We start from the raw sequence: 27,940 nt of genomic DNA on the forward strand, positions 1-27,940 counted from the left end.
AAATGGCTGTAACATTTTAATTGGGTTCCTTAAATATAAACTCACTCTTCAAATTCTCTCTCCCACACTGCTGTAATTTGTTATTTGTTTTTCTGTTTTTTATTTTCGATAGACAAGTCTGTTTTCCCCTATATGGCCAGCGCCCCTGTTTGTCTTGTCACTGATTATATTTTCCCATTTTCCACTTTTGCTAATCAGTACAAACTTACTTATAGTTCTGTCCTTCCATGCTGACTGATTCCCTAACTAAGCTTCTATTCCATTCTCTATCTTTGGAGTAGTGCCTTCATCACATTTGCTTATGGAATTCTGATTTTTTTAAATGTATCATCATTTGTTTATTTTTTATTTTTTAAAAAATATTTATAAAGAGAACAAATTTCATTTATTTTACATACAGGTTTAAGAGCAATTCTTATTTTATCTTTCAAAACCCAGTTCAGATGCCACTGTTGCATTATATGTACTCCTTGAACCTATTTCTGTTGTCTATATATTAACCCAAGTTTCTGTGACCAGCCACTAGTACAGTGTCTGGTGACTAATAGGCCCTCACATATATTTTACTTACATTTAACATTTTTGTATATATCTTTAACAATGTATTCTCAATACTAATAGTCTGTCAATTTTTGTTTTTCAGTTAAGGGCTAAACTTAGTTATCTATATTTGTGTCTAACAGGTTCAGGTTAGAGATTTAGCAGTTTGATTAGTACAAATAATTCACATTTGATAGTCTAGCCATTGGTATGGATTTTATTTTACTTACGTTTCTTAATTTGTTCCATTTTTTTTTCTGATAACACTGATAATTGCTGAATCCTACCTTTATTTTCTGTCTTCAGTTTGGACCTATGTACTGTACTGGAATCAATTCTTTCCCTGACTGAGAAGCATACAATGTTTCATATGCATGAAAAAACTTCCTTATAAATTCAACTAACTTTCAATGAGTGCCTAACTTAATGTGAGGCACTGCTTTAGGCACTGAAAAAAAAGACAAAATCCCCATTCTCATTATCTTATAATGGGGAAAAACAGACAATAAATAAACATGAAGAGTAAATTCACAAAGAACTATGCAATAGGAGAAACACAAGGCAGTTAAAGGATTATAAAGTAGGGGGAAAGGTACTATTATATTTGGGATTTTTAGCAGAGATCTCTCTGAGTAGATCACATTGAGCCATAGAAAGTAAAATGTGAAGAATGACTGGCTGAAGCTTTGGAGAAGGCTTATTCTAGGCATTGTTTATAGCTAGGGCAAGGCCCTTAAGAAGGAACATTCTTGAGGAGGAGCTTCACAGCCAGTCCCAAAGGGACAAATACCATATGTTCTCCCTGATCGGTGACAACTGACTGAACACAAAAAAGGAAACCTGTTGAAGTGAAATGGACACTATGAGAAATGGTGACTTGATCAGCATAGCCCTGACTGTTAATGAACAACTTAATACATTATCCCTCTTAGTAGTTTTTTTTTTTGTCTGTTCTACTTAATATGACTGGTTTAATTCTGTAATTAATACACAGTTATTCTTAAGTGTTGAAATTTAACTGAAATGTGATCCCTGTTAAACATAAGAGTGGGAATAAGAGAGGGAAGAGATGTACAATTTGGGACATGCTCAAGCTGACTTGCCCCAAATGGTAGAGTTAGAAACATACCAGGGGACTCCAATTTAATCCTATCGAGGTGGCATGTACCAATGCCATCTCACTAGTCCAAGTGATCAATTTCAGTTCACAATTGATCATAATGAAAGTTCTAAGAGTCAAAGGGAACACATAAGCAAGTCTAGTACCTGCTAATACTAACAGATAGAATAAATAAAGGGGAGAGTGATCTAACATGGGAAGTGAGATACTCAGCAGACTCATAGAATGGCAGATGTCCTAAACAGCACTCTGGCCTCAGAATCAGCCCTAAAGGCATTCCAATCTGGCTGAAAAGTCCATGAGAGTATTTCAGGCATGGAAAGCCAAGACACTCTGGCAAAAACAAACAAACAAACAAACAAACAAAAACAACAACAACAACAACAAAAAAAACAAACCCTAAATGAAAGATCTCTGTAAGTGAGATCCCAGTGGAAAGAACAGGTCTTCAAAGAAGGAGGTACCTTTCTCTGAAGGGAGGAGAGAACCTCCACTTTGACTATGAGCTTGTCTGAACAAGATAAAGGTCAGAGAACTCAAGGGGCTTCCATAGCCTTGGAAACTCATGACTGGTGCATGGGGAGATTACTGATGCCATAAACAGGAGTGTCAATTTGTAAAGTCAACAACAGGAGTCACCGTGCACTGACTCTTCATGTAGGATCTCTGTCCTTAATGTGCTGTACATTGAGACTTAATGCTATAACGAGTACTCAAACAGTATATTTCACTTTGTGTTTCTATGTGGGTGCAAACTGTTGAAATCTTTACTTAATGTATACTAAACTGATCTTCAGTAAAAAAAAAAAAAAGGAGAAATTATCAATTCCCAACTTGATTCTCACTGGGATTAAACATGACAATAGGTCTGATCTGATTTCATCATCATTTAAAAAAAAATCATCTATTATTTTTCACTTTGTTTCTGTGTGGTAGCAAACTGTTGAAATCTTTACTTAATGTATGCCAAACTGATCTTCTGTATATAAAGAGAATCGAAAATGAATCTTGATGTGAATGGAAGGGGAGAGGGAGTGGGAAAGGGGAGGGTTGCGGGTGGGAGGGACGTTATGAGGGGGAAGCCACTGTAATCCATAAGCCGTACTTTGGAAATTTATATTCATTAAATAAAAGTTAAAAAAAAAAGAATGTGAGTTTAGCTGGAGCAGGGTGAATGGAGGGGAGAATGAAAGGAGATGAAGTAAAAGGTGAAAAAGTACAACGTTGTGTAGATCCCTACATGTCCTACTAGGAACCTGGGATTTTATACAGAATCAATGGAGGGGTTGAGTAGAAGAGTGGCATATTCAGATTTACTATTAAAAGTGCAGTGCTCTTGTTGTTGTGGGCAAGGTGTAGGGAGCAAGAGATCAGGGAAATAGATTGGAGAATAGGCTCTTGCAACCCTGAATACTGGTGAGTAGCACAATAAATCATCAGTTCTATGGGTTCTTGATTTGATAATTTCAGAAAAAAAAACATTTTTAATTGCTAATAGGAATTTAAGAAAGCAGTAAAACATAAATAAATACATCTTAAAACATTCTATTCAAAGAGATTCATAATGACTAATAATTACTCCTACTTGTATTTTTACATACAGAAAATTTAAAAAAGCATATTTAAATTTTGTTTTATTTGATTTAGGTGGATATTGCCATAACAAAGAAAGTAGAATGTAAAAATCCAAGAGAGAGGCTCTTGTGTGAAGGGTCATTCAATGAAGAAGCTTCTGCCCAGTCCTTTCAGGAAGTGTTAGGTCAGTGGAGAGCCGGAAATCATGAAGATGAGAAACAGAACTTACATGCAGAAAAACTAGGTATGGCTATTTGTATAACACAGATATTATAATATAAGAATGACTTTATTTATCTCCATCTTCTGTGAATGTAAATGCGATGTCCAAACATTGTAAACATTGGAAAACCAGTTTGCTATGACTCCTCAAAGGAATATGCATTGTATGATCATTGGTGAGTGGTTTAATATCTATAGAACCAAAATTGAGCACTGGGTTATTTGCATTATTTTCCATGTAAATTCAGTCAGTGAAATGAATGGAGAACTGGATGTTTTCAGCTCCTCTTCTTTTAGCAGGGTGTTTTCTTTTTTTCAGGACATCCATTCCTTTCTGAGCTGTAATTGCAACATGTGAGATGGGAGGATTCTTGAGATAGAGAAGTAAAGATTTTTTATATGTATTTTGAAAATTATGATTTTGAGGATCACTGTAGAGTTTAGGGGGCGAGTTGGTTTGTGTTTTAATTTTTATTTCTTTTTGAAGAACAATTTCTTGATTTTATTTTTTCTTGATGATTTTCACTTCTGTATTCTGGGCATTTAAGCTTTAGATGACTGAAATGTACAGAAACTTTGTTTTACATTTTCCAGTATCTCTTGAGAGAAACATATAGTATTAAAATATCCAATTATTACTTTTATGACTCTGAATATTTTAGTGTTTTCCAATTGCTGTTCATTGCAAATGAAATGTTAGATAATAAATTTAAATCAAGTACCTTACTTGACAGAGGCATCTAATTTAACTGTTTTTATTTCATTCTTTTCCAGTGAAAGAATCCTATTATTTCTCCTTTATTACATAGTGTAATTTCTAATGTCAAAGCATCACATGTCATTTTCCCAATATTAATTAAACTTTTTACTAATACGCTGTCCTTCAGATATTTTTCCTACTTTTGTTCATGTTACATCAATTTTGTTAGCATTTAATCTCTTTGTGTGCTTTCTTTAGTAGTGTGTACCTCAGTATATACCTCAACTCTCATTGAATTATTTTGTGCTTTATGTGTTCAATTTCACTTTTCCGCATATATATTCATACATGCATAAGAGCAGCTATCATATAAATATAAATTATTTGTTCCATCATTTTGGAATGTCTAAGTGTAGGAATGGTGTCTCAGTGATGATTTATTTTATAAAATTTTGAGGAATGTTATCAAATTGTCTTCTAAAGATCTAACTGCATCAATTGTACACTCACAGCTAGTCTATGAGATGTCTGCTACCCTGTATTTTCTAGTTCTTTAACTCTATAGGCCCAGAGAACTCTCACATTACCAAAGAATTAAGCACAGGAATCCCTAAATGTGTTTGTTGTAGCTTTCCTATGTAGGATGAAGATGATTATGGAGTGAGCTGTACCTTCTTGGTGTCAGTGGAATAATGGAGTCCTGAAATGGTATAGGGCAGGTGTTGGCACATAATCATGAAAATTGTGGCAGAAAAACTACCAAAATAAAGGAGAGACAAGAAAAGTAATTAGATTGCTTTGAATCACAGATATCTCTGATGACAATTGATATACCTAGGAATTTAAAGGATATACAACCTACTGGGTTACCTATACATATAGAACAATTTTGACTGATGAGCAAAGACATGACTTGAGCCACTATACGGAGGATTTGGAGTTTTATGATATTTGCAGATGTAAGCCAAACCAAGGATAAATGTGTAACGATGAAAGGCGATAACCAGGCCTACAGAAACATTACTAGTGTCTGACTCTGAACTGACACTTTTCCCTGTGTACCCTAACTGCCATGTAAGCCACCAATCAGTGATAGAAGCTGATAGAACTTAAATGACAGAATCTTGATTCTACTTTATAGAATATATTTGACATATGAGCGCTTTATGTGGTTATTTTCCTAGTCCAGAATGTATATTGGGAATGGATAACAATGAGAAAAATCCCCATGTTGGTAGTCTGACTTGTGGTATAAATGTTTTTATGGTAGTACACAAGTAGTAGACACTAGAACCCATCCCTACCAACCCTCTTCCCCATTCCATGCTGAGATAATCTGGAGTAGCAATACTACATTTCTGGAAGTTACAGAGATGAATGAGATAATTAAATGGTTGAAAGATATAGGAATACTATGTTAAACTATTCCTACTTAATTTGCCTGTGTGGATCAAAAGCTGGTGTTCTCAGAGAATGATCAAGTTGTCAAAAACTTGATTGATTATGATGATAGCAATATCAATTTCTTTTCTAGATTTAATGTCTTTCCTACAGAAAGACAATCTATTCCTTGAGATTGGTATCAGTTATTGACTGACCACAGAACTTGGTAAACTTGTTCTGTTAAAGCCAGATATATTATAGCCTTTGGACTATTCCAAAAAACTCAACTACTCAGTCTAGCCACTATAGCCTGGAAGTAGTCCTAGACAGTATATAAATTCATGACTCTGTGTTTCAATAAAACTTTAGTTATGAACACAGAAGTTTGAACTTCCTAATTTTTTATATTAAAATATATTCTTTTATTTTTTCAAACATTTACAAGTATAAAAACTATTCTGTTCTCTCGGGTCATACAAAAGTTGTCCATGGTCAGATGCAGCTCCTAGGCTTATAGTTTGCTGATCCTTGACCTAGAAAATGAATTCTTTTCTATAAGCAAAGATAATCAAAAAATTTTATTTTTTATAATATAGAGGCAAAAGTATACCTGTAAACCTTTACAATCTCACTCCATACCTGCATGAATTCTCCTGCTTACTAGCATTATGTATTCTGAAAGGACTTTGATTGTCTTGCTGTTCTACACATGATAATGCTTATCCATTAAGTTGATGGCGTGATGCTAAAAGGATTTAGTGAGCGAGGATATCTGTTTTAGGATCATTCTATTAGTCCCTTCCTATAATGGAGGGAGTAGATTGGTTTTCATGGGATTGGCTACATATTTCATACATGGATTTGCTTTCTCTTCCTACAATGTGTCTGTCAGTAGGATTTCATTTTATAAGATTTATTTATTTATATTTGAAAGCTGGAGTTACTGAGAGGCAGAGGGGGAGAGAGAGAGAGAGAGAGAGAGACAGAGAGAAAGTCTTCCATCTGCTTGTTCACTCCCCAAATGGCTGCAATCTCCAGAGCTGGTCTGATCCAGAGCTAGGAGCCAGGAGCTTCCTCCGGGTCTTCCACGCGGGTACAGGAGCCCAATGACTTCAGCCATATTCTACTGCTTTCCCAGGCTATAGCAGAGAGCTGGAACAGAAGTAGAGTGGCCAGGACTTGAACTTGCACCCATATGGGATGCCAGCACTGCAGGCAGCAGCTTTACCCACTATGCCACAATGCCAGCTCCCAGGATTCCATTTTATCACCATGATATCTTGCACAACATTGACTCAGATCAAGACACTCATTCTATTATAGAGGTACAGTTCCCACCAAGGAATTCACTGATCTTACCATGTGTCTCATTATCTAGAATTATCCCGCTTAATAGTTTCAGGGAATGACTTCTTGAAGAGTCAGTGTGGTTCTTACTAGAAGACAAAACCTTGTGAGGTTGAAGTGCTTTTCCTACAGGACACTTTATAATCTAGGAAACTCTAGTCATGTTCCCATGAAATCGGCTGCTGAGATTCCCCTTGTTCTGTTGGAGCTTATTATCACTGAATTAATAGGAAGGGGCAAGGGACACTTTGCTGACTCTGTTGGTAGACCAAAATTACTACTGAACACATGGATCACTACTACACAATTAAGAAGATACAGATTGTATCTGGAGCCCAAGGTTTCGTTGGCTTTGTATTTTAGTGTTCCTATATCCAGTAGTACTGTTCAATGGGAAATTGGCAACTCAGTAAAAAGAGGGCTTCTGTGTTTCTACATATTTTGAGAATGAAGAATTAAAGCAAAAAAAAAATAGCCAAAGTACTGGTAGAGAGTAAAGTGAACTTAGAATCAGTCGTGCATGATGGGAACTCTGATAATTAAATCGGCATGGGCTTCAAAACCCTTTCAAAAATAGAGAACATTGCAACTGTGTTTTATGTGGAATAATTCATTTTCTCCCACCTTTTTCTTGCTAATTTACCTAAAGTGTATTAGTAGTGGCTATGTTTTAAATATAGGATTCAATTGGGAATATCACTATAATGAAATCTCTCTGGGATTCATAGATAGCTAATCACTTGTCTGATTTCCCTATGTTTCCTTCTCTGTTGGTCTTTCCAGATTCCTTCTTTGCTACTCTTGTCTTACTCTGTGTCCCCAGGGACTGATCTCTAGAGAATTGCTCTCTGGATTCTTGCTGGGTTTGGCAATGGGAGACACAGGACATTGTAGGGTGAGAATCAAGAGGTAGAAATATTACTTTTCTGACTTGTTAGCATGCTGCTGTTTTAGAATGATTGAATTTTCTATTTCTATTAGCAGCACATCTCAGAATGGCCTTTCTTCCATAGGGATAGCTTTCAGTGACTTTTTCTAACAGTTTTCTTTCTTTGTACCTTTGAGCCTAGGATTGCTACCAGTTTTTCATTTATTTCTTAATCTCTGGATGCTTTAACACCAAATGATTAAATGATTATAGTCCCTTCATTTGACTCTCTTCAAATCATAGCATTAAGTATTATTATAATCTCTTGATAGGCCCTGGCCAATTCAGATTGTTGGAGAAAGGTTTCTTTTAAATCCAAAATCTGCATTAAGATGTAGAAGCTGAGTTGGAGATTGGGGATAGAAAACAGCATGCTGAAATGCTCTGGGATCAAGGGAGTAGATCAAATTTATGGAAGTAGGGGCAGGTGTGGGTGGCTGAGCCTCAGAGAGCAAGGGAGGATTGACAAGAAGCTAGAGAGGTAGAAGTACTGACATCCAGTGGCCTGGGGGAGAAGACAAGCAGGCAAAGAACACCGAGTGGTGCAGACCTAGGAGGGATGCTGGTAGAGCTTATTCTCATGAAAGCAGTGCGAAGCAGTGTTTTTAAAAGTGGACTGAGGTCAGCAGTGTGGATGTTGTGGAAAATCATTAAGGTGAGGGCTTTTTGGATATAATATGTAAAGATTTTTTTTGTTCCAGAGTACAATACATATGATTGATATTACATATCTGATTGACAATAAATGTATATATGGCATGTATGTATGTTTGTAAATGTTTTACCTTTCATAATAGACTTTATATAATATATTAGATGAATACAAAGAACACTTAAAAAATTTAGGTAATTCATGGAGGAAAAACAGTAAGTACCTGTGAATCTAATTCTAGACTGAAAAATGGAATCCAACTACTGTTCTGTTTGAAGACCTCTTTCCTTATCAGTCCTATTCCCTTCTTTCTAGGAGATTATCACCAATCTGAATTTTTTGTTCATTTTTTTCATTCCTTGATTTCCTTGGATTTTACTGAACAACACATTGTTAATTTTGCATAGATGTGAACATTATGTAAGTGGAATATGGAATATGCATTCTTTTCTGAACGCTTCATTTCACTCAATATTTTGTTATTGAGATTCACTATGTAGATGTGCAGAGTTGTAGTTTTCTCATTTTTATTGTTCAAGTGCTTGACCTAATTTAAACTCTACCTGCAATGTATAAAAGTTTTGTCTGCTTCCCATTATTACCAACACTCACTATTGTTAGATTTTAAATTTATTCCTCGCTTGATAGATCTAAAATGGTTTATTTAAATTGTTTACTTTTTATTACAAATGAAATTGAGCATATTTTTTTTAAAAAATGATTTATTTGAAAATCAGAGTTACAGAGAGGTCTCCCATCCACTGGTTCATTCCCCAAGGCAGGAGCCAGGGGCTTTATCCAGGTCTGCTGTGTGGGTACCAGGGGCCTGAGTCCTTGGGCCATCTTCTGCTGCTTTTCCCAGGGCATTAGCAGAGAACTGGATCAGAAGAGGAGACTCTGGGACATGAACCCGCGTCCATATGGGTGCCGGCACTGCAGGAGGCAGCTTTCACTTACTATGTCACAATGCTGGCTCCCAAATTGAACATCTTTTCATATGTTTCTTAGCCATTAAGCTTAGTGACATGCTTTCAGTACGCTAGTTTTAATGTCATTTTAGTACTCCTAAGGTTCATTTTTTTTTTTTTATTGTGAAAGGTACCTTCACTTTTATTAGATAGTTCCATTGTCCTAGAAGCTTCTATATGATTTGAATTCCATTATCTGTGAGGCCTTATTTCCTAGGTTGTTGGTTTTCAGTGATTCTGGCTTCCTGATATCCTCCAAACACTACAGGCATACTTGCACTATTAAGGAAAATACCAGCAATCTACAAGAATCTCACAGATTCTCACAAAAGGTAGCCAGGGAACCATGAAACAAGAGAGGAAAACCAGAACTCAAGTTCCATAGCTTTTGTGGCAATTTCCAGGGAGCTCTGTCTCATAAATTCACATAATCTGGATTTGTTTGCTTATAAGCATTCTAAACAAGGGCTATCTTGCTAAATGTTATACATTACTAAATCTTCTCCTCCTGGAAATATCATTAATCGGTTTGCCAGAAGATCTAGTTATCAACCTATTCACAAACAAATTAACCCCAGGTCACCTCCCATCTTTATTTCCTGGGAATGTGCCATTGGTAATGAGAGAAAAGTGAATCATGAACCCACTGTTTTTACTCCGAACTCCACATTGCCCTTCTAGATTTGGAATTATCTCTCAGGCACAGTGACTCTCCTCTATGACTTGGGGGGATAAGTGGGGAGGGAATGAACTCCTCTTTTTTCTGTTTTTTTTTTTTTTTTTTTTTTTTTTTTTTTTTTTTTTTTTCCTTCAGCTTTCCTGTTAGGAGACAGTTTGTTTATAGTGGAAAGGAAGATTCATAGTGAAGACACCTCCTTATCTCCATGACTTGCTCATGTCCTTAACTCCTACTCTTTCAGTTTAATGGATTCTGGTTGGTCTTTCTCTTTTCTCCGCATTTAGTCAAATTGCTTACTCAGCATCTCTACTTGGAAAGACTATAGGTGGAGTGACTTTTGTTCTTTTGCTTTATATTTATTGTCTAGCATTTGGCTGCTTCTGGAAGTGAATCAGTGAAGTCTGATTGGTTTAAAATTTGTTTCCCATGTTTATATTTCCCCTCTCTCCCTCCTATATTATTCATTTTGGAGACAGGGCCAATTTGTAGGAGGGTGAAGAGGCCAGTAATCCTGAGTTTATACTGATTTCTTTTTTAGAAGCCTTACTCAGTTTTGAATATATCTGAATAGTGACTTTAATTTAGCAGTACTTCAGAAATCTGTTAAGCATCTGGGACTTAATTCCTGTGTAGATATAAATTCAGGAGAAGTACTGTATCCTTAAGTGTCATTTTGAATTATTTATTTTCTGGTTGCCATAATGTGTAAATATTGACAGTGGCTATAATTTGTGTCTTTATGGGTATGTGCATTTATAGAATGGTCAATGAATTTTATATTTTTCTTTCTCGTTGAAAAGAATTAGTTACTTTAAAGAAAAAAAAACCTGTGAATGATAAGAATCTTCTGTTTTAGAGGATTGTTGAAAATAATTGTCTATACTATAATCATTCAATAAATTATACCAGTTTTTAACACTTTAGTATTATTTAAACCCCAATTCATTTTTAAGATAGATAAAAAGTACATGTGCTTCAAAATGGTGAGTTCTATGTCTTGGGAGAAGATACAGAGAAAACAGTAATTTATATACTTGTTTACATTAATTATGTAGATAGTTACATTGTGTTTATTTTTATAGACTCTTTGGGAGCATGTGAAGTACAGACTAATCTGAAAATTTGGAGAGAACCACTTAATATTGAATTTAAAGAAGACAGTCTATCCTACATGGAAAAATTATGGCTTAAAAAACACAGGAGGTATTTTCTGGATTGTTATTCTTATTGGGAAATATAAAAGCTCTTTATGATCCTTGATTTTTGTGACATGACTTTTCAGAGCAACTTTATATCTCTTACTGTGTTTTATATTTGCATAAATAATTTAAGGCCATATTAAATCCCTGTAAAGCTTCTACTGTTCTAAAAATTTTAATTCTATTTTTGTTTGTGTTGCATCATTAATTTAGAATTTGCCTTGAGAAATGGAAATGTATACATGGGAAAAAGCACACATGCAGTATAAAACTTAAGATTCATAGCAAAAATAGAGTGATAAATGAAAGATTCCTTTGATAAGATATTGTCGTCAACTTTTGTATGTTAGCATAAGCATTTGAGACATTTTGAGTCTACTTTTAAGTTAATTAGACCTTTGATTTTATTAATAGTGTCAAATATTTCTTATTCAAAGTTTATATCATTAGATATACTGCTTCATAAATTATTAGGAAATTCAAATTTTGTTAAACCAAATTTATAAATGAGTACAAATTATAGTCACTCATCATTTCATTATATAAGGCCCATAGTATTTCTGATTTGAGAGGTACCTTTATATTTTTCTTTTTAAATCTATTTATTTGAAATGAAGAGAAACATATGCACAGAGAGAGATAGAGACAGAAAGGCAGACAGAGATCTCTCATTCACTGGTTCATTCCCCCAAATGCCTGCAACACCCAGGGCTAGGTCAGGGTGTAGCCCGGAGCCAGAAACTCAGTCCAGGTCTCTGATGTGGGTGGCAAGGATCCATGATCTTGAATTGTCAGCTGCTTCCTCCTGGGATGTGTGCTAGTAGAAACCTAGAATCAAGAGAGGAGCCGGCTGGCACTGCGGCTCACTAGGCTCATCCTCCACCTTGCAGCGCTGGCACACCGGGTTCTAGTCCTGGTTTGGGCGCCGGATTCTGTCCCGGTTGCCCCTCTTCCAGGCCAGCTCTCTGCTGTGGCCAGGGAGTGTGTGGAGGATGGCCCAAGGCCTTGGGCCCTGCACCCCATGGGAGACCAGGAGAAGTACCTGGCTCCTGCCATCGGATCAGCGCAGCCCACTGGCCGCGGCGGCCATTGGAGGGTGAACCAACGGCAAAGGAAGACCTTTCTCTCTCTCTCTCTCTCTCACTGTCCCCTCTGCCTTTCAAAAAAAAAAAAAAAAAAAAGAGAGGAGCCTGAACTTGACCCCAGACACTCAGCAGTGAGACATGAGTATCCCAAGTGAAGTATTAACCACTGCGTCAGAAGTCCACCCCTGGAGATACACCTTTAAAAGCCACAATCTCAGCTTCCCATACAACAGAGCTACCCACACTTCACTGTTCACTGCCAGTCACCTAGAGGCAGTGCCAAATTAGGTTCTTGTGTAGTTGATCTGAAGTATTGCCTGAGTATGTGCACTTCTGAATTTCTAATAGCTCCCAAGTGACAATGGTGTGGATGATGCTACTACCTGGATCTAGTTTTGAGGAGCAAGGATATGGAAGCACTCTAGAGCGAGCCTGAGGAGCGATCATCAAGCCCATTCTTTATCTTCATTCATAAAAAGAGATTTCCTGAGGGAGACCATTCTGTCTTTGGAATATTCTGCCTAATACCATCTCCTCCTGTGCTGTAATCTGTCTTCAGCTAGTTTCCAAACTTGATCCTAATTCTCCCCAACTAAGGAAGCCTGTATAGAGCAAATCTAATTTCTCCTCTTCATGAAATCTCTTCAGATTTTAAAAGCCAGTTCTCATGTCTCCCTTAATGCTTCTGTTTGATAGATTATCTGTACCATGCCTTAACTGTTTTTAATGTGGCGAATTTTAAACAGTTTTTAAAGATTTATTTATTTATTTGAAAGGCACAGTTGCTGTGTGTGTGTGTGTGTGTGTGTGTGTGAGAGAGAGAGAGAGAGAGAGAGAGAGAGAAAGAGAGAGAGAGAGAATCTTCCATTTGTTGGTTCACTCCTCAAATGGCCGCAAGAGCCAGGGCCTGGTCAGGCTGAAGCCAGGAGCCAGGAGCTTCTTTCTGGCTCCACAGGGGTGCAGGGGACCAAGTACCTTAGGCATTCTTCATTGCTTTCCTAGGCTCATTAGCAGGGAGTTGGATAGGATGTGGAGCAGGTGGGACTGGAACCAGCTCCCATATGGGATTGCTGGCATTGTAGGTGGTGGCTTAACTTGTTATGCCACAATGCTAGCCCCAATTTTTAAACATTTTTAATTTTGAGTTAAGATATGCAGAAAAGTTTCAAAGTAATGCAATAATTCCTAGACATGCACTTGGGTTTCCCTAACTGGTAACATCTTAAATAATTGTTGCTTATATATCAAAATCAAGAAACTAACATTACTACTGGCTAAATTGTAGATTTTATTTGCATTTTATCAGTCTTTCCACTAATACACCTTATCTTGCTTAAGGATCCAATCTAGAATCTCTTATTGCATTTTTTGTCATTTATCCACTTCTGTTTTAGTTCTTCAGCCTTTCTCTTTTATGACCTCAACATTTTAAAATATATTTGCTAGATGTTTCATAGAATCTGCATATTTGGAGCTTGTCTGAAGTTTTTTCACCATTAAATTGACATTATAGGCATTGGGTAAGAATCCTACAAGAAGGTTGTATCCTTCTCAGTGTTTGATATTATTATGGAATCATGATGTCAACATATCTTATTACTGGTGATGCTGGCCTTGATCAATGTGGTTAAAGTGCTGCTCACCAAGTTCCTCCACTGTAAAATTACTGTTTGCTTTTTAATTGAGATGATGCAAATTTTTCCCATAAACTTTTACTTACTAACTTGTTTTTGCTTATAGCAGTTATTAGTCTGCTATTCTATTGGTGATTTCATTTCCTTCTTCTATGTATATTAATTGAAATTCTTCCTGAAAGAAAATGTTCCTACTCTCAACTTTCTTTATTTATTCAGTTGTTAATTATGTGGACTCATGGATATTTATTTTTTGCATTAGCATGTAATAATGTTATTATTTATTTTGTGAGTCAATTTGTTCCTGCTTTGGCTGTTAAGACTCTCCTAGTTGACTCTACTCTTTTAACGTGTCCTCATCCCTTTTTGATTGTTTTCCTTAGTCTGCTTTGACCACATTGTTTATTTATTTTCTGGTACTCAAGATATATAAATGCATTTCCTGCCCTAACCCAGGAATCACTGTATTAAAATCATTATTCCTTTTATTGCAGAACAATGTTAGGAAACCAAGATCTAGACTATAGGAGTGTGCACTGCTACTCAGGTGACACAGATTCTAGGCCTTTTAAAAGCATGAAACTAGAAAAATCGTAGATTTAGTCTATATTCACTCACTAATCCAGTATATACACACATCAAAATGCATTGCTGTATCTAATTATCTGAATATCTACTAAAGTAACATGGTTTATTTTGGTATCTCTGACTTTAAACACATGGTTCATACAGCATTTTCATTTTGTTTACTTGAAGCATCTTTTGCATACTGTGGGGAACCTGGCTTTCGTTACCTATATTTATTAACTTATCAACTAAATTTATATAATATATATTTATAAGTAATATCACTGCAAGAAACAAACTTGCCAACAGTAGAATAGCGGCTGGAAACTGTACTTTTCATCCAGTCAAAATATTATACTTAGATCATGCACTCATTTCCTCCTCACCTGCTTTAGGGTGTTTATGTTTTTCTTTGGTTTCTGCCCATATCCTGATTGGTTTTAAAATTTCAATAGAATTAAACTAGTCATTTCCAGTTTTATGGGTTTTTCCCAATGAATAAGTCGAATATCTACCATATTATCAAACAGAACTTTCATCACCCCTCAAATTCCCTTGTGTTTCTCCTTCGTGCTCTGTCCTCCTCAACCTGTGGTAACCGCTGATCTGTTTTCCATCTTTATAAATTTGTCCTTCTCTGAAGACTGTAGAAATGAAATCATACAATAGATAGCCTTTTGTATCCTTCATTTAGCAAAATGTATTCACAATTCATCCACATTCTTGTATGAAGCAATATTCATTCCTTTATATTGTGGAGTAGAATTTCCCATCATAATGTGGCAGAGTTTATCTCTCCATTCTTTTATTGAATCACCTCCTGTTAGCTTCTAGTTTTGGGCAGTTGTCACCAAATATCTTATAAATATTTGTACACAGGGTTTATAAAAATATATATACATATGCATTTAATTCTTTAGATAAATATATGTATTTAATTCTTTAGATAAATACTTGCTTCTGGAGTGGTTGATCTGCTTGGCTAGTTTATCTTTATAAAAAATAGCCAAACTGTTTTTCCAAGTTACTGTATCATTTTTCATTCTCTCCAACATGTATGAGAGTTCTACTTGCTACTGACTCTTGCCAGCAGCTTGTATTTTTTAGCTGTTTTTTTCTCCTTCTGGTTGCTCTATAATACACATGTAGTCATATCTCTTTGTGGTTTTATGTGGCAGGGCTTTAAATTCATTCATTATAATATTCTCATAATTCTTATATGAAAAATGTTTAGGCTGTTCATATATCTTAAAGGGTTACCCATAACATCTCTTAAGGTGTATAACTTAGTAATGTGTACCTGCTGGTCAACTCTTTCTAGTTTAGCAATTATATATGAACATAATCCAAAGTCATGTATTTTATTTGGCGGCTACCTTTCAGTGTTGGGTCATGTTGAATTTCTCCTACAATAATCAGATACACAATTCTGGTATTGTCCAGCCATCACTGTTTGTGCTTGGACAGATACAAGAAACAATAATCACGTGTACAGCAACTCCTGAACTAAGGTGAATATTGAAAGCTGGCAGATTTCATTAACAAGGACATAAGTACTAAACTTATTCATTGTGGTCTCATTTACACTTTTTTTTTTTACTGGTAATCAGTTTATTTTTTTTAAAGATTTTATTTATTTATTTGCAAGGTAGAGTTATGGACAGTGAGACGGAGAAAGGTCTTCATTCCATTGGTTCACTCCCCAAATGGCCGCAACGGTCAGAGCTGTGCCCATCTGAAGCCAGGAGCCAGGTGCCTCTTCTTGGTCTCCCATGCGGGTGCAGGGGCCCAAGCACTTGGGCCATCTTCTACAGCTATCCCAGGCCACAGCAGTGTGCTGGATTGGAAGAGGAGCAGCCAGTACTAGAACCGGCGCCAATATGGGATGCTGGCGCCGCAGGTGGAGGATTAACCTGTGCCACGGCGCCAGCCTCATGGTAATCAGTTTTTCAGTGGACACCTTATTTTAATTACAGATGCAAGTACAGGGCAATCCATTTGCAATTCTCAAGTTTATGATGCCTTTCTTGTGCTGTACACTAAAAAATTTCCCTTGTTGCTAACCATGATCCATTTGGATTTGCTTTGGCCTATTGTCATGTTTTTATAATTGGTTTATAAATATTTGTTCTATTGCATTTAATTTCCATGCTTTTTGTGATTTGGATTTGTATTTAAACAGAAACCAATGTTAAGTGTTATAGATCTCTTTTCCTCAGATTTAGTGGTGCTTTGCCAAAATTTTATATTTGAAGTGTACAATGTGATTTTTTTGATATACAGAGACTTTGCACAATGATAACCACTTGCAAGCTACTATGCATTTCTATTACTCATCACATAGTTAGCAATTTTGGATGTGTAGTGAGAACACCAAGATTGATTGTTAACCATACTGATTTTGCTGTACATTAGATCCTTTTTTTTTAACTTTTATTTAACGAATATAAATTTCCAAAGTACAGTTTATGGATTACAATGGCTTCCCCCCCATATCGTCTCTCCCACCCGCATCCCTCCCCTTTCCCACTCCCTCTCCCCTTCCATTCACATGAGGATTCATTTTCGATTCTCTTTATATACAGAAGATCAGTTTAGCATACATTAAGTAAAGATTTCAACAGTTTGCTCCCACACAAACATAAAGTGAAAAATAATAGATGATTTTTTAAATGATGATGAAATCAGATGAGACCTATTGTCATGTTTAATCCCAGTGAGAGTCAAGTTGGTAATTGATAATTTCTTCTTCTTTTTTTTTTTTTTACTGAAGATCAGTTTAGTATACATTAAGTAAAGATTTCAACAGTTTGCACCCACATAGAAACACAAAGCGAAATATACTGTTTGAGTACTCGTTATAGCATTAAGTCTCAATGTACAGCACATTAAGGACAGAGATCCTACATGAGGAGTAAGTGCACAGTGACTCCTGTTGTTGACTTTACAAATTGACACTCCTGTTTATGGCATCAGTAATCTCCCTATGCACCAGTCATGAGTTTCCAAGGCTATGGAAGCCCCTTGAGTTCTCCGACTCTTATCTTGTTTAGACACGGTCATAGTCAAAGTGGAGGTTCTCTCCTCCCTTCAGAGAAAGGTACCTCCTTCTTTGAAGACCTGTTCTTTCCACTGGGATCTCACTCACAGAGATCTTTCATTTAGGTTTTTTTCTTTTTTCTTTTTTTTTTTTCCCAAAGTGTCTTGGCTTTCCATGCCTGAAATACTCTCATGGGCTTTTCAGCCAGATTGGAATGCCTTTAGGGCTGATTCTGAGGCCAGAGTGCTATTTAGGACATCTGCCGTTCTATGAGTCTGCTGAGTATTTCACTTCCCATGTTGGATCACTCTCCCCTTTATTTATTCTATCTGTTAGTATTAGCAGGTACTAGACTTGTTTATGTGCTTCCTTTGACTCTTAGTCCTTTCATTATGATCAATTGTGAACTGAAATTGATCACTTGGACTGGTGAGATGGCATTGGTACATGCCACCTTGATGGGATTAAATTGGAGTCCCCTGGTATGTTTCTAACTCTACCATTTGGGGCAAGTCAGCTTGAGCATGTCCCAAATTGTACATCTCTTCCCTCTTTTATTCCTACTCTTATGTTTAACAGGGATCACATTTCAGTTAAATTTCAACACTTAAGAATAACTGTGTATTAATTACAGAATTAAATCAGTCATATTAAGTAGAGCAGACAAAAAAAAAACTACTAAGAGGGATAATGTATTAAGTTGTTCATTAACAGTCAGGGCTATGCTGATCAAGTCACCGTTTCTCATAGTGTCCATTTCACTTCAACTGGTTTCCTTTTTGGTGTTCAGTCAGTTGTCACCGATCAGGGAGAACATATGGTATTTGTCTATTTGGGACTGGGTTATTTCACTCAGCATGATGCGTTCCAGATTCCTCCATTTTGTTGCAAATGACTGGATTTCGTTGTTTCTTACTGCGGTATAGTATTCTAAAGAGTACATATCCCATAATTTCTTTATCCAGTCCACCGTTGATGGGCATTTGGGTTGATTCCAGGTCTTAGCTATTGTGAATTGAGCTGCAATAAACATTAGGGTGCAGACCACTTTTTTGTTTGCCAATTTAAATTCCTTTGGGTAAATTCCAAGGAGTGGGATGGCTGGGTCGAACGGTAGAGTTATCTTCAGGTTTCTGAGGAATCTCCAGACTGACTTCCATAGTGGCTTGACCAGTTTGCATTCCCACCAACAGTGGGTTAGTGTCCCTTTTTCCCCACATCCTCTCCAGCATCTGTTGTTGGTAGATTTCTGCATGTGAGCCATTCTAACCGGGGTGAGGTGAAACCTCATTGTGGTTTTGATTTGCATTTCCCTGATTGCTAATGACCTTGAACATTTTTTCATGTGCCTGTTGGCCATTTGGATTTCCTCTTTTGAAAAATGTCTATTGAGGTCCTTGGCCCATCTCTTAAGTGGGTTGTTTGTTTTGTTGTTGTGGAGTTTCTTGATCTCTTTGTAGATTCTGGTTATTAACCCTTTATCTGTTGCATAGTTTGCAAATATTTTTTCCCATTCTGTCGGTTGTCTCTTCACTCTCCTGACCATGTCTTTTGCAGTACAGAAACTTCTCAATTTGATGCAATCCCAGTAGTTGATTTTGGCTTTGACTGCCTGTGCCTCCCGGGTCTTTTCCAGAAATTCTTTGCCTGTGCCAATATCTTGAAGGGTTTCTCCAATATTCTCTAATAACTTGATGGTGTCAGGTCGTAGATTTAGGTCTTTAATCCATGTTGAGTGGATTTTTGTGTAAGGTGTAAGGTAGGGGTCTTGCTTCATGATTCTGCTCATGGAAATCCAATTTTCCCAGCACCATTTATTGAATAGACTGTCCTTGCTCCAGGAATTAGTTTTAGATCCTTGATCAAGTATAAGTTGGCTGTAGATGTTTGGGTTGATTTCTGGTGTTTCAATTCTGTTCCATTGGTCTATCCATCTGTTTCTGTACCAGTACCATGCTGTTTTGATTACAGCTGCCCTGTAGTATGTCCTGAAATCTGGTATTGTGATGTCTCCGGCTTTGTTTTTGTTGTACAAGATTGCTTTAGCTTTTCGTGGTCTCTTGTGCCTCCATGTAAATTTCAGCATCAATTTTTCCAGATCTGAGAAGAAGGTCTTCAGTATCTTGATTGGTATTGTATTGAATCTATAAATTGCTTTTGGGAGAATGGACATTTTGATGATATTGATTCTTCCAATCCATGAGCATGGAAGATTTTTCCATTTCTTGGTATCCTCTTCTATTTCTTTCTTTAAGGTTTTGTAATTTTCATCGTAGAGATCTTTAACGTCCTTGGTTAAGTTTATTCCAAGGTATTTGATTGTTTTTCTGGCTATTGTGAATGGGATTGATCTTAGAAGTTCTTCCTCAGCCATGGCATTGTCTGTGTATACAAAGGCTGTTGATTTTTGTGCATTGATTTTATACCCTGCTATTTTGCCAAACTCTTCTATGAGTTCCAATAGTCTCTTAGTAGAGTTCTTTGGGTCCCCTAAATAAAGAATCATGTCATCTGCAAAGAGGGATAGTTTGAGTTCTTCCTTCCCAATTTGTATCCCTTTAATTTCTTTTTCTTGCCTAATAGCTCTGGCTAGAACTTCCAGAACTATATTGAATAGCAGTGGTGAGAGTGGGCATCCCTGTCTAGTACCAGATCTCAGTGGAAATGCTTCCAACTTTTCCCCATTGAATAGGATGTTGGCTGTGGGTTTTTCATAGATTGCTTTGATTGTATTGAGGAATGTTCCTTCCAAACCCAGTTTGCTTAGAGTTTTCATCATGAGAGGGTGTTGTATTTTATCAAATGCTTTCTCGGCGTCTATTGAGATAATTATATGGTTTTTCTTCTGCAGTCTGTTAATGTGGTGTATCACATTGATTGTTTTGCGCACATTAAACCATCCCTGCATACCAGGGATAAATCCCACATGGTCTGGGTGGATGATCTTTCTGACGTGTTGTTGCATTCTATTGGCCAGAATTTTATTGAGCATTTTTGCATCTATGTTCATCAAGGATATTGGTCTGTAATTCTCTTTCAATGCTGCATCTTTTTCTGGCTTAGGAATTAAGGTGATGCTGGCTTCATAGAAAGAATTTGGGAGGACTCCCTCTTTTTCGATTGTTCTGAATAGTTTGAGAAGAATTGGAGTTAGTTCTTCTTTAAATGTCTGATAGAATTCAGCAGTGAATCCATCCGGTCCTGGGCTTTTCTTTGTTGGGAGGGCCTTTATTACTGTTTCAATTTCTGTCTCAGTTATGGGTCTGTTTAGGTTTTCGATGTCTTCCTGGTTCAATTTAGGTAGGTTGCATGTGTCCAGGAATCTATCCATTTCTGATAGGTTTCCCTGTTTGCTGGCTTACAAGTCCTTGTAGTAATTTCTGATGATTCTTTTTATTTCTGTGGTGTCTGTTGTTACGTTTCCTTTTTCATCTCTGATTTTAATGATTTGGGTCTTTTCTCTTCTTTTTTTAGTGAGTTTGGCCAATGGGGTGTCAATTTTGTTTATTTTTTCAAAAAACCAGCTCCTCATTTGGCTGATTTTTTGTAATTTTTTTGGATTCAATCCTGTTGATTTCTTCTCTGATTTTAATTATTTCTCTTCTCCTACTAGATTTGGGTCTGGTTTGCTGCAGATTTTCTAGATCCTTGAGATGCATTGAAAGCTCATCTATTTGGTGCCTTTCCAATTTCTTGATGTAGGCACCTATTGATATAAACTTTCCTCTTAACACTGCTTTTGCTGCGTCCCATAAGTTTTGGTATGTTGTGCTGTTATCCTCATTTACTTCCAGAAAATTTTTGATTTCTCGTTTAATTTCTTCTATGACCCATTGTTCATTCAGGAGCATGTGGTTCAATCTCCATGTGTTTGTGTATGCTCTAGGGATTCCTGAGTTGCTAATTTCCAACTTCATTCCTTTATGGTCTGAGAAGCTGCATGGTATGATTCTAATTCTTTTGAATTTGCTGAGACTTGCTTTATGGCCTAGTATGTGGTCAGTCCTAGAGAAGGTTCCATGTACTGCTGAGAGAATGTAAAATCTTTAGCTGTAGGATTGAAAGTTCTGTAGATATCTGTTAGATCCATTTGGGCTATAGTGTCGTTTAAATCTACTGTATCCTTGTTGATCTTCTGTCCTGTTGATCTGTCTATTTCTGAGAGTGGAGTATTGAAGTCCCCCGGTACGATTGTATTGGGGTTTAAGTCTCCCTTTAAGTCCGTTAACAAATCTTTTAGATAAACCGGTGCCCTGTAGTTAGGTGCATATACATTGATAATTGTTATATCTTCTTGTTGTATTGATCCCTTAATCATTATATAGTGTCCTTGTTTGTTTCTCCTAACAGTTTTTGTGGTAAAGTTTATGTTGTCCGATATTAAGATGGCTACACCCGCTCTTTTTTCATTTCTGTTGGCATGGTATATCTTTTTCCAGCCTTTCACTTTCAGTCTGTATGGATCTTTGTTGGAAAGATGTGTTTCTTGTAAGCAGCAAATAGATGGGTTTTGTTCCTTAACCCAATCAGCCAATCAGTGTCTTTTAACTGGACAGTTCAGGCCATTACCGTTCAATGTGACTAATGATAAGTGGTAACTTTGCCCTGCCATTTGCCAAAGATAAGTTCTAATATATGCTTTGAATTCCCTGTGATCTTTTGCTGTGAGGTTTCCTTCCTTTACCTTCTTTCATATTGATGACCATGTTTCTGTATTTCTGTGTGCAACACATCTTTGAGCATCTTTTGCAGGGCTGGACGAGTGGTGACAAATTCTTTCAATTTCTGTTTGCTATGAAAAGTGTTTATTTCACCTTCATTCACAAATGATAGCTTTGCAGGATATAATATTCTGGGCTGGCAGTTTTTCTCTCTTAGTACCTGGGCTATATCTCGCCATTCCCTCCTAGCTTGTAGGGTTTCTGATGAGAAGTCAGCTGTGAGTCTGATTGGAGATCCTCTGAGAGTAGTCTGACGTTTCTCTCTTGCACGTTTTAGGATCTTTTCTTTATGTTTCACTGTGGAGAGTTTAATTACAACGTGTCGTGGTGAGGATCTCTTTTGGTCGTGTTTATTAGGGGTTCTGTGAGCTTCCTGTACTAGGATTTCTCTGCCCTTCTCCCAACCTGGGAAATTTTCTGCTAATATCTCACTAAAAAAGCCTTCTAATCCTTTCTCCCTCTCCATGCCTTCAGGAACTCCTAGTACCCGAATGTTGGGTTTTTTAATAGTATCCTGAAGATTCCTGACAATATGTTTTAGATTTCTAATTTGATCTTCTTTTCTTTGGTCTGACTGTATCCTTTCCTGTTCTCTTTCTTCTAAGTCCGATATTCTCTCTTCTGCTTCACCCATTCTGTTTGTAAGGCTCTCTATTGTGTTTTTCATTTGATCTATTGAATTCTTCACTTCAGTCACTATCACAGTTTCCTGTTGTACTAGTTGTTTTGTTTCATTTTGATTCCTCCTTAATATTTCATTTTCATGAGAGAGATTTTCTATCTTGTCCATTAAGGATTTCTGTAGTTCAAGAATTTGTTTTTGAGAACTTCTTAATGTTCTTATCAATTTTTTGAGATCTGCTTCTTGCATTTCTTCTATGTCATCATCCTCATAATCTTGAATTGGGGAGTCTTTTTCATTTGAGGGCGTCATGGTGACTTCCTTGTTTTTATTGCCTCGGTTTTTGCGTTTGTTATTTGGCATATTGGAGATATTTGGTTTCTTCACTGTGGTGCTTTTTCTTGTTATACTATGACTCTAGATTAAGTGGACTATCTGTTTTTGATGGAGCCTTAGGGCTTGAGATGGGTGTGGCCTGAGAGCTCTGTTTGGTGTGCCAAAGGTGACACTCCCAGATTAGGCGTGGTAAATCTCTCTCTCTCTCTCTCTCTCTCTCTCTCTCTCTCTTTCTTTTTTTGATTCAAAAGGGAAGTAATTCTGCACAGCTGAACAAAGTTGGAGGTAGTTAGCAGGCAAATGATATACCCACAGGAGCCAGAGATCGGAAGCTCTTTCCCAAGGACCACACAGGGAATCTGTTCGGCCCTCAGAGTGGGCTCAAATTCTCCTTCAGTCTCCCACTGGGTTGCCAAAGTTACGGAATTGTAGCGTCTCTGGAGAGTACTCACGTGAATTCTGTGAGTTCTCTCCCCCACCGTCTCTTTTTTCACAGTCTCAGTTCAGTAGCACCACAAATTTACTAGGTCCTAATCTCCTGTTAATTCGCCCCACCCAGAGTCAGGTTTTTCTGCTAGGTTCAGGGCCGGTGCAGACCTGAGGTCGCTCTGCTTATGACGTATGTCCAAGATGGCACCTGCTCTTTGTCTTGCTCGCCCTTGAGAGGTGAGCGGAGAATGAGAGACCCTTGTCTGTATAGTCACCCTCTCTCTCTCTCTCTCTCTCTCTCTTCCAGTTAGCCTGGTGAACTTTCCCCCACCGGGGGTCGTTCCCTCTAGTCTCCTCTCTCCGCTTGCCTGCCGGTGTCTCGGGCTATTGAGGTTCGGCTCACCTCGCGTTCCAGTGCTGGTGTGTTGATTCTGCCGCTGGTGTCCTGAACTGTGGGCTCCTAAGCTCTCCACGCAGGTCTGGTGTGAATCATGCATTCTGGAAGAGTTTCTTCTGCTGTTTCCTCCCCTACTCTTTCTTGAACCTGCAGTATCTCCACTTTTATTAAACTGTCTCTCCCCGGACTATCAGTGTGCTCCCTTCCTATTCCGCCATCTTGCCCTGTACATTAGATCTTTAAAACTTATTCATCCTGTTTATCTGAAACTTTATACTCTTTGACCAATAGCTCCCTAATTATTCCAACACCCAGGCCATGGCAATCACCATTCTACTCTTTGCTTCCATAAGCTCAACTTTTTCAGAGATAAATGAGATCATATGGTATTTATCTTTCTGTGTCTGTGTTATTTCATTTAGCATAATGTCCTGTAGGATATGGAAACAATCTTCTATCATCAGTGCATGAATGAAGCAAATATGGTGTGCATACACACACACTCGATGAAAGATTATTCAGTTTTAAGAAAGAATGAAATCTCACCATTTGCAACAAGATAAAAGTGTTGATAGATCAAAATAGTGATGCCTCCAATATAGGAAAACTTCATGAAAGAGTGTAGAAGATTTGAAATTAGAGTATTGTAAGGATAGATGTTAGAAATTAGCTAGTATTCTGACTCAAGCTCCACCGTTCTTTTCAATGCATATAATTCTTAATTATAGCTGGTATTTAGAAGTGTCTGTGGAAGGTTTTTACACTACTGATTCATGGACCCGAGCACAGGCAGATCTAAAACTCAGTCTCAGAGTGGGCATTTGGCACAGCTTTTGAGACACTGCTGGCGATATCTGTATCTCCTATTAAACTCCGCCACTTTCAATCCAGGTTCTTGCTAATGCACGCCCTGCAAGGCAGCAGTTATGGGCCAGGAACTTGGATCCCTGCCACCATTATGAGAGATCCAAATTGAGTTCTGACCTCCTGGCTTCAGTCTGGCTTAGCCTTGGCTGTTAGAGCCATTGAAGACTAAACCAGCAGATACGATGGAAAATGTCTATCAATATTTCAAACAAAATCAAAATAAATGAATAAATTTTAAATAAAAATCAGTGTCTTTAGAGTGGATATGAGACTCAGCATTAAAAAAAAATTCTTCCTTTGCCACATCTGATAATAAACAGCATAAAATTGAATTACAGGACTAATTTATAACAGTCCATCATGTATTTACCCAATTGATCTATGCTCAATAACTACTTGCTAAGTTTTAAAATAAATATAATGTGGTGAGATGAATGCTATTCTGAAAGTTATTTTATCCTCTGTAAAATGATCCTTTTAAAAAGCACTTGTATGAAAATTCTTAGATCCCTGACTATTTATTTTGTTTATGGGCAAATCACTTAAAATTCTTTTAGTATCTGTTTTCTCATTTGAAAAATATTGAATTTGAATAATTAAGTCCTATACTCCCCTACTGAGATTCTGTAAATCTTTTGGTTCAGGATCTTTACCCATAAAATTAGGGGTCTTCACTTTATGAAGTAGTTTCTGGATAGTAGTATTTTTATGTGTGTATATGATGAATTATTGGAGTGGTAGATCTATGTCGAACTGGAAAGTGGTTTTTGGTAGACCAATGCCAGTTTGTCTTTGAGCATATGCTTTTTTAACATTTTTATCCATCACCTAAATAAATTATGGTATAAGGTATCATGTTCTTCAAATTTGTTAGGCTAAAAAGCTAAATAATATAGAAATATTTTGTAGTCCTCTGATATGTATGTTATATGTATTTGGAAAATGCTACAGCCTAATCTATGCCTTCAGGAGATTATTAGATTTTAATCACTTTGTAAATTGAAGAAGAGGCAATACTAGTGTAAAGTAAGAACGTGGTTATAAACATGAGCTTCAAGAAGCAGGCTGCTTGCTTTCAAATTCCTCTTCCAATTTACTACCCAAATGGCTTTCAACATGCTGTGTGTCTCAGTTTCATCATATATAAAGTTAAGATGGTAAGTACTTTAAAAGTTCATGGGAAAATGAAATTAAATTACAAAGTTATTTTTACACAAAGGTAAGGCTATTTTTACACAAAAGTATTTTGAAATCCATGTATTTTTCTTCATAGTCTGAATTTTCAGTCTTTTTTGAAGACTCCTGTTAGGCATGGATTACAATATTTTTTTTTGCTCCAAACTATACAAGTTTCAATTTTATTTTTTCATCAAGTTTTGAGGACTCCTTATAGAAGTGCATATTTAATATATCAAAATTAGAACAGGGCCTGGTATATTTTAAATTCTGTATCATTTAGAAGCCCCTGACTTTTCTATGGAGATCTCATGAGTATGCATGGTCATTAGAACTATACAGCCGCGGCTCAATAGGCTAATCCTCTGCTTGCAGCATGGCGCTTGCACCCCAGGTTCTAGTCCCGGTCGGGGCGCCGGATTCTGTCCCGGTTGCTCCTCTTCCAGGCCAGCTCTCTTCTGTGCCCCAGGAGTGCATAGGAGGACGGCCCAAGTGCTTGGGCCCTGCACCCCATGGGAGACCAGGAGGAAGCACCTGGCTCCTGGCTTCGGATCAGTGGGGTGTGCCGGTTGCAGCGGCCATTGGGGGATGAACCAACGGAAAAGGAAGACCTTTCTCTCTGTCTCTCTCACTGTCCACTCTGCCTGTCAAACAAACAAACAAACAAAAACAAAAACCTGAAGAACTATACAGCTACTTATATTCTTGGCTAAAAAGTAACCCTTTCCCCCAGTAATCCATGAGTATCCGCTGGAGCCAAATACACATTCTGACCTTAGAATTCCTGGGCTTTCTTGCTTTTCATCTGAGATGGACTTCAACAATCTTCATTACTAATTAAGTAATAGGTGCTAAGCCAGAACACCTCATATTCATATTGTGATAAATATTCTCAGCTTACTGATGTGGTGGAAGTTTAGATAAGTGCTCTCAGTTCCCTTAGAATTCACCTACATGATGCTAAAATTGTGAGATCACACACACATGCACACATACTCATAAATAAGCTTTGTAAATAATGAGGTATGTTTCATGGATTTTACATAACTTTTGAGTGAACACTGCCGTCTATCGTAACATTCACTTTCATCTTAAGCAGAAAACAGTGGGATCTGTCAGTTAAAAATCTTTTGTGATACCCATTTGTTTTATACATTTTTTAAATATGTTAAGATTCTGTTATACAATCATTCTTTTTTTTTTTTTTTTTCATGAGCTAAATCCAGTATGGTTCATCATTAATTTTGAATACTCACTCATTTGACAAATAAGTCAAGGTCCTTTCTGAGGAAGTTTCAGATGATGTATTTCAGTCTTTCAATTGCCTCTTTCTTGTTTTGTAGAACTCCTCAGGAGCAACTTTTCAACATGGTGCCGAGTACATTCATAAATCCATGCAAAAATTCTAGTGAGGCACAGTGTTCTCAGAGGGAAAATGATGAAGACAGTGATGATCAATCAAGCCTGGGTTTGATATTTTCAAATTTATTATTTCAAATTGTATATACCAAGCATTAATCAGCATCTAGTTTTGGTTTTCTTTAATGTATTATTCTCAGCTGGATTATGTAACCCTTTATCTCCAGATAAAATCATGCACATTCTCTTTCTCTAGATTTACTTTGCCTTAATTAAAATAGTTTCATTTAAAAATTAATTTGCAAGCAATGTATATTTTACTTGAGCTGAGGAAACTGATAGTAGTTATATCTTTTCATGAATATTTAGGAGGTTTATTGCTGGTTTCATTATT

The 27,940-nt window shown here is 37.0% G+C and overlaps 1 protein-coding gene across 3 annotated transcripts in view; it reads left to right on the plus strand.

The window, feature by feature from the left end:
* The window catches only part of ZBBX (zinc finger B-box domain containing), a 160,523-nt gene that overhangs the window by 60,783 nt on the left and 71,800 nt on the right, over window positions 1-27,940 (plus strand). For all 3 annotated transcript variants that reach the window (XM_070073199.1, XM_051818752.2, XM_017346893.3), the window contains 3 exons: window positions 3,308-3,479; window positions 11,197-11,317; window positions 27,531-27,655. In XM_070073199.1, coding sequence (XP_069929300.1) covers window positions 3,308-3,479; window positions 11,197-11,317; window positions 27,531-27,655 — 418 coding nt within the window. The remainder of the gene's footprint in view (window positions 1-3,307; window positions 3,480-11,196; window positions 11,318-27,530; window positions 27,656-27,940) is intronic.

The sequence above is a fragment of the Oryctolagus cuniculus genome, chromosome 4, assembly GCF_964237555.1.
Source record: "Oryctolagus cuniculus chromosome 4, mOryCun1.1, whole genome shotgun sequence".
Taxonomy (NCBI): Eukaryota; Metazoa; Chordata; class Mammalia; order Lagomorpha; family Leporidae; genus Oryctolagus; species Oryctolagus cuniculus.